Genomic DNA, 11,733 nt, shown 5'->3' on the forward strand with positions numbered 1-11,733 from the left:
AAACAAATCATTTTGTTTCATTTTTTGTCAAATAACAAATATAAAATATTTATTCAATATTTGTAAAAAAATTATAAGCATATGCGTATTTTTTAAAACAATAAGAGCTCGTTTTCAAAATAAATTGTTGCCGAACAGGCACATATTTTCATAAAATTCGTGTCAATCAATAAATATAACTATAAAAATTTGAGTGGGATAAATGGAGTAGATAATTTTTTAGACTAATTAACAAAACTTTGATCAAAGATCACACATCATAGATTTATTATAAAAGTTAAAAATTGGAGAACATGAAACACGATACAACGTACTATTTCTATGATCATGTTCTGTACTATATCTATAGTCATGTTCTATAAAAACCAATACTAAATTTAAAATCTTGAGAAACATATTTTATAAGCTTCATGAGACAAAAATAATATCTAATTATTTTTCAGTTTTTTGGCAATAAAAGAATGTTTTTGTAAATGATCACCACAAAAATGCTAAAATGACTAATTTGAACATTCTATCATTTATACTGTTAGTAACAAGCTTTCAAGCTATAATATTAGAAGCTACAATATCATATGAGGAAAATTAATCTAATTTTTTGCATTACAGTATTCAAGAAAATGTGATGAAACTATATATACAACTAAAAAGAGAATAGCAACCTGTACATGCAATATGCTCCTTTTCAACCTATTACTGCCATGTTTTTTCCTGATTTTCTATAATTTTATGTTAATTTCCCCGTTCAGCAAATAGGCTGCTCTTTGGATGCCTCTAGCAACCCTCCAAATCTCATGCTGGATCTCTGCCTGTCCTCCAGGAAGTCCTGCGGACTGAAATATGGCTTTGACTATTGAAGGGAAGTAAGAAAGCCTGCTCTCGCCTACACGATGAGGCCCATATACCTGCAAAACACCATTACCTGGTTTATAATCTCATTCTAATAGTTCAAAACATTTACTAGGTTGTTTGATTGATGTCTTGTCAAGTCGACAAATAAAGGTAAGAGAAGGTTCAGCTATGTGCTGCATGAAATTTAAACAAGACATCTGGACGCCATTGAAATAGACTTGTGGACGACATTAAAAGTCTACATTTAGATGTCTTGTACACTTGTACCCACAAGGTTTAATACTCATATACTTTGTTAGGTCAAAGCATACTGTTTTGTCTATGGAAAAGGTGACCTGAGATTATAATTTCTAATTTTCTACTCTGGAGGTTGCCAGAATGCAATATTAGGTGATGGCTTTTAAACTTAGTCCCTTGAGATGACATAAATGCAAAATGCTTACAAGATGTCTGAACCACCGACTTCCTTGAATTCCTTCTGTATCCAAGAACCCTCTTTCAGCAAGCATCAGTCGATCATTCAATGCCCTTTTCTTTAACGGCATATTATATCCATTAGTTTCGTGCTCTCGCAGTTTCTGCAGATCAAGTGATAGATGCAAAACGGTATGGAATCTGCTTAACATCGATCAATTTTAATAGGCAACTTTTATGTATATTCATGTACGTACCTTTGCTTCGTCTTCAGCTTTCTTTGCTGCAGCTTCAAATTCTTGTATGGCCGCAGTTATAGGGTACAACGAGATGCTCACTTCAAGCAGGTTGCTTAAAATGCTGGTGTAATCCTGTCATAAAATTCAAAAACATCAAGAATGCATCAAATTTACTTTATTTTTTGTTTAGTCAGCCCTGTCAACATTAATCAACTAGCCAATCCTGACTTTCAACTCCACCTAACCCTGTTCATATGCATATACCCCCTATTTAACTTATTTACTTGAAGACATTGTTAAGAGGACCTCCAACATCAATGAGGTATTGATAAGTAAAAAGGAGCTTAGTTAACTTGAAATTTGAGTTCTGTCACCTAGAAAATTATCAACAAAGCTCCAAAAAGATATTGATGCACTGGATAGAAAAATCCAAATAGTACAGTCCAGCTAGGAAGATTCTTATATCGCTTAAAGTCATAAACAAACAATGAAAACCTGATTTGAAGAAAAGAGTTTGTGCTATACCTTTAATTGAGACGCATAAGAGAGGTAATTAAATGGTATTATCGGATCATCTGCTAGGTGAAGTGCAAGGAGACCCCAAATTCCAGCAACTAATTATGTACACGAAAAAAAAACACGGTGTCTTCATCATAAATTAAAATAATATAAGTATAACCTGAAACACATAAGAAGCTAACCAGCCATGTGGCGCTGGAAAAATGGATCTCCAAAATTTCTCATCCAGTTGTAGGAGTCAAAAGCAGTGTGATACACTGGGAAATCTAGAACAAATTGAGAATTAACATAAATAGAAGGACCCATGACTATTTGAGTATTTGGCACATGAATAGTTGAGTTTCTTTTTTGTACACATCTCTGTTATACTTGAAAAGTATAATTTAACTGATATACTTGTAGATATACGTACTATATAGTTACTGGTAACAAGTAAAGATGGGGGCAATACACTGCCCTAAATTTATACAATCAATGATTTAGTCACTTTTTGGAGAAATTATTTCATTTATATAGGATATGATTATCTCTGAATACATTAATAAAGGCGCCAAGTATATGACATACCTTTTCCGTAGTATAAATCAATTGAAGGAACCCCAGCATGATGCAGAAATGGAGCAAAATCAGAATCTACTCTATCAAGTCTCCCAATCTGTAACCCAACCAAGATAAGCAGATTAATCTCTAAACTGTATATTGCAACTATTAAAAAATAAATATGTTCCTTGCTAAGATGCCATTTTCAAACACATAAGTATGGAAAGCATTAATGCCACCTCTCAAGATACAGTTTTGATGAATATGTGAAGCCAAAAGGAGACTAGTTATGGACTTACATATACACCTCCATTACTAGAGGCCCAATTCTCGTATACGGTTGCGTACTCTGAGTCGGGATCTTTAACCTTTAAGCAATCAAAAAACACAATGACAGCCATTCAGTGACCTAATAAATTTAGGTTGGCATTTAACATTTCTCAGTAATTTGATATTTTAGTTCTCCATTTTTTATATACCTTACCTTCTTTGTGACCTCAACAAGAAGATCATCGAGCTGAGGAGTAGCACCAGCAAAGAGTCCAGGCCCTTGAACCGCACAATCAACATTAATGTAAGCTACAGCCTTGGAGTCCAAAGTTGCAAGGTTTTGCTCAACCCATTCAGTAGACCCTATCTGGAAGTTCAACGAAAAAACTAAGTGAGTGAGACATAAGGTTTTCAAAATCAAATTCATTTATAAAGGATACAAAATTATAGAATGCTTTTTGAGTGCTGTCATCCTGTGGAATGCATCAGACTTATAAGAATTCGCTAACACTGGCAGAGAACTTATCACTTGGCCAGTTCAAGAAAGAATTTTTGGATGCCTAAGAATGACTGTATATATTACTTTGTTGTACCAGAAATTCTAAAAATGTGGAAAACACAATTATTCTAGAACATTGGGTTTCGGTTCATGCCAATGGTACTTCACATCTGCAAGAATATTTGTAATCACACTTCAAAGTGACATTTCAGTTTTATCCAATAATTGTTTATTCATTTCAAGGAGTGGATAAGAAAATCTATCATATGCTGACACACTGAATTTGATGTAATGCCTCTTTCTGAAAGTCATTTTAATTCTTTTTGAGCTTTGTTGCTTATTCATATCGAGAAGTGGATAAGAAAATCTATCATATGCTGACGCACTGAATTTGATGTAATGCCGCTTTCTGAAATTCATTTAAATTCTTTTGAGCTTTGCATATAATTTTAAATTCTATATCTATACAAGCTGGAGACTGATGAAGATAGACTATTACCTACCATCCCAAACTCTTCTGCATCCCAACTGCAGAGAACAATTGTCCTTCGAGGATTCCACCCTGAGTTTTTCAAAATAGAGTATCGGCGAGCTATGTCAAGTAGCGTAGCAGTTCCACTATTGGGGTCCACTGCTCCATATGTCCACGCATCTCTATGGTTACCGAGGAGTACATAGCGATCAGGCTCTTCTGATCCCCTTATGACAGCAAAAACATTATAGATTGTCGCCAACTTTTTTTCTCCCTAACAAGATGAAGAAGTTATTTAAATATATCAACACTAATAATATATCGACTATTACCAGCAAGATGAAAGACAAGAGAACAACAAGTTGCACCACTTATCAAAAGTCTTACTTTTTTTCCATCAATTTCTAAATAGATGTGCGAGGAAAAAGTAGTAGTGTGCTAATCAGAGTCAGAAGACACATTTGGGAAACTTTCCGTACAGATAAAATTAATGTACCAATTATCAGAAGGCTTTCAAAGTGACAATGTAAAAGTAATAAGCATTTTACACTGTAGTGCATCAGCACAAACATGTCAAGCCTTACAAACACATTCCAAGTCATTTTTGTCTTGCTCTTGGCAAAAATTGACAAAATTATAAAGCGACGCCACTTGTGAAATAACAGAATGATTCACAAGCTCACTAAATGTAGGTCTCTTCATCAACTTAGCACATGACATCATTGACCAATTTTGTGTTTTCCTGGCCAGGCGAGATGTTCAATTTTGTCATAGTTTTACTTGTATCATCATTTGTCTTTTGACAACACCTAGCAAGCAATCAGAAAGAATAACCGTATCTATTATCCTAAATCTCCCAAACCGGGCAAATCGGTTCACAATATCCACATAAGGCATACAGAACAATCTATGGTGTGAAACAAACAGAACAACAAAAACATACCCAGAGACCATGATACAACATATCTCACTGACCCACTTGCCAAATAAAAGTACAACCCAAGATCTTACCATGACAAAATAACAAAAAACATAAGTGGTCCAAAAACAAACATAACAAACCTTGTAAGTGAAATTTAACTTAGTTGGGCCAGGACCAATTCCTTTGACAAAACTCTTTAGGCTTCCTTTCCACTCCTCAGGAACCCTACCCCCTTCCAGCGTCCTCATTATCTCCTCCGCTGTCTCCGACGACACCGGCATTGACGGAATCGCCGGAAACCTCTTTACAACGTCAGGATCATCAAACCCTAATCTCTCAGCATCCGCTACACTGGCCCACCCTGGCGTGAGTGGGTCCCCCATTCCATCCATCACGGTCCCCCTCTCCACTCCATTTTTGTAATTCGCTTCGGCTTCTGTGTACATTACAACCGCCGCCACTCCGTTCTTCGCCGCCTTCGTTACCACCGCGTTTCTCGACATATCGCCGCCGCGGCGCACGATAGCGACGCAGCCTTTGACGCTCACGCCCAGCGCCTCCAGCGCATTGTAGTCCTTGTCTCTCCCGTAGTTGACGAAGACGGCGGTGCTGTAAACGGAGCCGGAGGGGGAGTAGGCGTGGTAGGGCGAAACGACGTCGTTGGAGTGTGGCTCGGGGAGAGAGAAGTGCGTGGTGGTGGAGTTGGAGTGGGAGGAGAGTGAGGAGTGGAGAGGGTAAGAGAGGAGAGTTGTGTAGTTGGAGAGATGCGCGGAGAGATTGAGAGAGATGAAGTGGGAGAGAACGAGAAGCGCGGTGGAGAGAGACGGCTGGGTTCCCGCGAGATGAGGGTGGAGAGTGAGGGAGTGGAGGTAGTCAGAGATAGTGTTGTTGTTAGAGCTGGAGAGAAAGGAGGCTGTGAGGGCATCCAGGGAGAGAGATTTGTGGTGTTGTTGGGAGAGAGGAGAGACGTGGTGGTGGAGGTGGAGAGAGAAGAGAGAGACGAGGAGGATGCAGGAGAAGAGAGAGAGGAGAGTGCATGAGGGTGCTGTCGATGCGAGAATGATGGTTGACGGGAATGGCTGAGGCATGGTGGCGTTGGGCGGCGGAGGTGAGGCTGTTTCAGGTGGGGAGTTGAGAGGTTTTAGAATTTCAGTGGGCGTGAACACAAGTAGTGTGCAGTGTGTACTGTGTAGTGCCTAGTGCATTTTCAGTTTTATTCTCTCAGTATCGTACGTGCTCTATATGGCCTTGTTTGGTTCACCGGGTTTACGGTGTTTAACTCTATTATCCGTTAAACTAAATTAAAGGTATTTTTCTATGATTTGATTTATCATCCTTTAAAATAAATTATACAAGTACATTTCACAAAAATCTTAAAACGCTTATTAAATGATACAAAAAATTATATAAGTATAAGTGAATGAGATGATAATAGTATTTCAGCTTGAAAAAGCAAAAAGAAAAAACTTATTTCGAACTTATTCCTGGTGAAAGTAATGATGAATTGGTACGTTGATAATTCAAAATAATTAGGTAATGAAGATCTGTGCAAAGATTATATGATTGAAAAAGTGAGGGCACGTAGGATATGATTAGAAAGGATGTCAATTTATGAATAAAGTGATATCCAAATTATTTAAATGCAGATTTGATCAAGCTCAAATCAATAATAGTTCTGCAATTTTATACATAAAAGTTAAATTAGTTGTTTTCCTTGTAGCCCCCACCTGTAATTTGTTTAGTGGAGCGGAATCTTTGATCCTCATATTTGTTTTGTATTTTAATAAATTTTATATTTATTTTGTATATAATTAATTTTATCATCAATTCATTTCATAGGAACAAACGCGACTAGAGTACGAATAATAAAAATTCAGGGTCGCCTGATCACCGAGCGGGATCAGATTAGCAAGCATTGAATTTGAAACTCTATTTCTCGTGCTTTGAGTTTGAATTAAAATATATGTATCAAGTTATTACTCCCTCCGTTTCAAATTACATGTCCACTTTAAAAAAATCACACAGTTGTTTAAGAAAAGTGGTTGTTTACAAATCAATTGCATTAAATGACCATAACATGTGGTATGAGGTTGATCTAGGAAATATAAATAGGAGATATGTGGAGTAGAAATAACTTTGGAAATATGATTTTGCATTGAAAGTTGAAGTGGACAACTAATTTGAAACAAATTTTTTTTTCAAAAGTGAACATGTAAATTGAAACGGAGGGGAGTATCAATCCATATACAATCTTATATAGTTATATTAATATATTCATGATGTGAACATGTACATACACCTCTTTTCTAAAGTTATATTCACTCACATGACAATATGCGTGCACAGTAAAGTGAGTAATTTTTTAAATTTTCGAGACGGCCGAAGGATGGTATCTTTTAACTTGGACACTTCCTTTTGTTCCCGCTGTAGAAATCCTTTAACGTTGAGCCATATTGGCACTTGTAATTGAAGCTTGCAAATTATTCGAATAATAATCAGCCGACCTCAGTTTGATTTTGTGATTTTATTCAAGGTTCCCTGGGAGTACGAGTACAATAGGTGGATCGCACTATCATATTCCAAGTGCTCTGTCTCGCTTATCCTGTTTACAAGAGTAACAAGCATAGTGGTAGTGCTAATCGTATAAAACTAACACAAGCTGACCAGAGTCCAAAACTATTATTACCGTATAGCCTTGGCAACTATCACTCTTTAACTTATGTAGAAAATGCAAAAGATGAAACTTTCCCTACCTTAACTGATATATCCAGATTGTACACTGATTACCTCCCGGGAGAATGCGAATAAACCTCACTTTGCATGTTATGCTAAAAGCGAAAGGCTCCACATTCTCCGTCTGTAAATATAAAAAATAGACAGAGAGGAGGAGAGTGGATATTGATGCAAGAAAGTGAGTGGATAGAGCATTAGAACTGATGCATCCAACATGCTTCTCACCTGGAAAGAAAAAGGTCCATATAATGCTAATCCTCTCATCCATCATTGTAGCCTGGGAGTAGGCAATAGGCATTGAGATGACCCTTGCTGTACATTATAGATTCTCAAAATCATATCTTGCTGGTCCACTACAATTCCATTCACAATCGACTCACATATATTATCAGAAACATGAAAACAGATATACAGATATAGAAGTAAGATTATAAGCACCTAGGTGTTTCAATTCATATTACGATTTCATTATTTAAACGTTTTATGGTCATCTGCTCAATATATTATACTCCGTAGTGTTTACCTGATAAGTGATGACCGATAAGGGGATTTAGAATTGATGTAAACTATACAAATCCATGCATTATCTATTTTCTTAATAGAAAATCAAAAACTTGGTATGTTTCTGCATTTATTGAATTCTGTACACTTCTTCATCCTTTCATCATATTACCTCTCTGCTATTCTTCCAGTCTATAGATACTTGCACATATGTATGTTTTTATGTTGTCATTGTTTTCGCTACTCTTCAAATTTTAACACAGGCAAAGACATGGAAATGAAGAATGCACGATCTTGTCATTTCGTTAATGTCTTGATGACCATGTAATTACTTATTATTTTACCAACAAGTAAACGAAAGTTACCTCTGGCATAAAACAGTAAAAGGTGTACCCCTATTCATCCGCTAAATATAGAGCATGTGTTTCACTTATAGTGATTCCTTCATGCTCAAATGTTTTTACACCTGGCAGCATTTACAAGGCCACGAAACAGTGTGGCTGGCAAAGGCAGTCGATTGAGTGCATCAGTTTTCTGCGAGGTCCAACAGCTGCTACTCCCATGTCCTTGAGCTTCTTCATAGTGAGGTTCACCAACTGAAATTTGCTGACCCTTCTACTTTCGAAAAATGTAACAAACTGATCAAGTCCCAGTGAGGTCAGCCAGCGACTCAACCCCCCAGCCCTCCGCAGCTTCCTCTCAAGATTTGATGCCCTTAAACTCTGATGAAGTCTCAAATTTCCGTCACGGAAGCTTTTGGTCTTTCTCTTCAATTTGGAGGCACTACGTACCCCAACTGCCCTTTTATATCCAGAATACTGAACAACAGGAAATTTAGAACCTATTCTGGGCTGTAGGGTATCTGGCTTTAGTGGACATGGAGCTGGCGAAATGGTTTGAGAAGCAAAAGGCTTTTCAAAATCTGGAATAGTTTTTTCACGAGTTATAGATACAGATTTTTCTCCGTTAGTATCTGAGTGTCTCCAGAAATTTGGTTTGATCAAAGGAGGTGACTGAACATTGACTGAGTTCCCAAGTTTATCTTGTAATTGATTTTGCTTTGGGTTAGGCATTGCAGACTTTTTAGTAACAGGTAAAGGAGGGATCAATATAGTAACTTTCTGCTTCTTGACTATCACCCAGTCATGTTCTCCATCAGTTTCTTGCGCAGATCCACTATTTACAGGCAGCTGATGCCTTTGCTTTGGTTTCACCATTAGTGCTCAAACCTGTGAAAGATACAGTATACTCATTACCACAGAAACAGATGAATTTAATGATATTATAGTACATACCATTACTGCTCTTCTTGAAAACTGTCTATTACTGAAAATGATAAACTACGGGATAGCTATGAAAGATTGTCGATTTCAGAAGATGCAGGATCCCTGACACATATTCAAATATAACTTTTCAACTGTATTCCCTGGTGTTGTGTTGTGTGGGAACAACTAGAAGATAGCAGCCCGAAGTTATACAACAAAAAAGCAAGTTTGCGTGATAAAATAGTTTGGGCGCTGGTCTCATTTTAAGGTCACTCTACCTGCAAGACCCTATGGCGATTTTAAACTGCCAAACTTGTAAATTCTGCAACATATAGAACCCTCATGCTTTAGAATGTATGGGGTGCAAATGTTACTTATTATCTGTGCATAATTGCTACATGTGAAGTGGCAGCAAGTGCAAGGTGCTTCTCTGAGCTCAACCACTAGGAAAGCACGACAGAAAATTACATTTCAATCATAAAATAAATATAACACAATTCCAAATCAAACAGCATTGTCCAATCCAGACAGGTTCAAGAAGTATGCAATCAACAGCACATTTGTTTTTGTCATGATTAAAGAAAGTCAAATGCTGATATCCATTGCCTACAGTCGTCAAACACCAATATTACTAAAATTTTCTCATAGTTTTAAATAATTCGACCACCACATTTCTAAAGATGAGACTGGACCACAGTCGTCAAATGAGACCGGACCACAGTCGACAAACACCTACATTCACAAAATCTTTCTCAGAGTTGGTGCATTGAGTAATTTGAAAGCATCATTTCAAAAGGAAAGATCAGACTTCACCAAATAAGTGCAGTAAATAACGATCAACGCTTCCCACTCTTTGGAACTGGGGCTTCTTTAAGAGAATAGCAAAACAGTGTATGCCGGATTTCAAATTAAGTTTGATTTTCACAACCATGATCCGCGACTAAACCATAATTTTAATATCTTAGATTCATAGTTTTCGAGACGCCTGTAAATACGGAATAGCTAGAGAATCAAGACAATAGAAACCCTAGTGTAATCGAGTATATTTAATTGGGCGCAATTAACTCGGAGTAGGAAAAATCTGAACATAGAAATCGAGTTACCTGAGTATGGGAAATTGAGGATAAATCGTTGATTGAATTCGCGATTCGCCGATATTTGACTCCTTTGTCTCAGAATCTGTTAGTCTTCTTCTAGCTGTTTATTTGACGTGTACAGTAGTATCTAAATACAGGTACAGTACCCTGTCGGGTAGGGCTGATTATTTCCGTGAAAAATGAACCGATTTATCAAAATATCGAATAAGGTCATAAATCATGATCGAAATTATGAAATCCGAGCGTCAACTGGGATTAATCGAGATTGTTTGACATTCATTGAAATTTTGAGATATTTAATTGGGAGTATAAATTATACTACAAAATGTGATTGTATTCAAGAGTTACTATGGAGTACAAATCATAATTTTTTGGTTTGATCCTATATATCTTTGATTATCCAAATTTTGATATAATCTATCATTTATAAGTTGTCTTGCACATAATTGTCAATTAATCATTAATATTTTTCAACTTTAACAAGTGTTAAGATTATTGTTCTGCTTATTAGTTATATTGCAGAACATAGAGTCCTATGATTTATAAAAATAATTATTGTACCATTTGATCACGATGTTTATGTTGCAGAACATAATGTGCAGATTGTCAAATATTTACAAATATTATTGGACAAAAAAAATTGAAATTTAGATGACTCCAATTTTTTTTGTACTCCATAGAACTTAACTCTGTATTCAATTAAGAATTTAAATTATATTTTAAAATCTTATGATATTCAATTGGAATGGTTTAAAATTCATTCAAATCTGATGGTGTTCAAATGCTGATTAACTTAAAATACACCGAAAAAATCCTAATTGAATACCATCAGATTTCAATGGATTTTAAACCATTCCAATTGAATACCATCAGATTTCAGTGAATTTTAAACAATTCCAATTGAATACAATCGGACTTTAAAGTATAATTTATAATCCTAATTGAATATCACCAGATTTTGTAGCATAATTTAAAATCCTAATTGAAAATTTTAATATTTTAATAAATTTCAAACAATCTCAACCGAATACCTTTGGATTTCATAAATGAAAAATAGTGATTTAAAATCCCAATGCGATACATCTTTTTTAATCTAATAATAAGTTGTTATCTTTTTTTGAAATAACGAAATTGTATTGTCTTACAAACATTATTTTTATAAACAAGATATTACTATAATAAAATTCACATATTCATTGAAAAGCAACTTTTATTTACGTGGGCGTATTCGATTGGGATTTTAATGGATTGTTTTTAGTCTATGGATTTTAATGGATCGTATGTGATTTTGATTTTGCGCGGATTCTTGATAAAATATCGCAGAGTTGATAGGATTTAGGTATAATGCTTCAAAATCCCATTGATTTTGGTGGGATTTCCAAAAACTAAAAATACACTGAAAAATGCCAC

At 35.8% G+C, this 11,733-nt stretch overlaps 1 protein-coding gene and 1 non-coding gene across 2 annotated transcripts; both read right to left on the reverse strand.

Moving 5' to 3' along the window:
- Positions 1 to 554: 554 nt before the first annotated feature.
- Positions 555 to 5,976, reverse strand: LOC108218457 (probable glutamate carboxypeptidase AMP1). Its single transcript, XM_017391390.2, has 10 exons — positions 4,868 to 5,976; positions 3,837 to 4,079; positions 3,049 to 3,201; positions 2,864 to 2,932; positions 2,592 to 2,679; positions 2,207 to 2,290; positions 2,031 to 2,119; positions 1,524 to 1,637; positions 1,296 to 1,430; positions 555 to 905 (listed from the first exon to the last, which is right to left on the reverse strand). The coding sequence occupies exons 1-10, from the start codon at positions 5,813 to 5,815 to the stop codon at positions 720 to 722; spliced, it is 2,109 nt and encodes a 702-aa protein (XP_017246879.1). The 5' UTR covers positions 5,816 to 5,976; the 3' UTR covers positions 555 to 719.
- Positions 5,977 to 8,312: 2,336 nt separating this feature from the next.
- Positions 8,313 to 10,516, reverse strand: LOC108218460 (uncharacterized). Its single transcript, XR_010291280.1, has 2 exons — positions 10,330 to 10,516; positions 8,313 to 9,190 (listed from the first exon to the last, which is right to left on the reverse strand). It is a non-coding gene; the product is annotated as an uncharacterized LOC108218460 (transcript).
- Between the last annotated feature and the right edge of the window lie 1,217 nt (positions 10,517 to 11,733).

Source organism: Daucus carota, chromosome 4 (assembly GCF_001625215.2).
Source record: "Daucus carota subsp. sativus chromosome 4, DH1 v3.0, whole genome shotgun sequence".
Classification (NCBI taxonomy): Eukaryota; Viridiplantae; Streptophyta; class Magnoliopsida; order Apiales; family Apiaceae; genus Daucus; species Daucus carota.

Excerpts from the sequence above, each read along its gene's own strand:
- LOC108218457 (XM_017391390.2), bottom strand. The coding sequence starts at position 5,815 with ATGCCTCAGCCATTCCCGTCAACCATCATTCTCGCATCGACAGCACCC. Across the intron at positions 4,080-4,867 it reads AGTTAAATTTCACTTACAAG|GGAGAAAAAAAGTTGGCGAC; the intron begins GTTTGTTATGTT and ends TCATCTTGTTAG. Across the intron at positions 1,431-1,523 it reads AAGCTGAAGACGAAGCAAAG|AAACTGCGAGAGCACGAAAC; the intron begins GTACGTACATGA and ends CTTGATCTGCAG.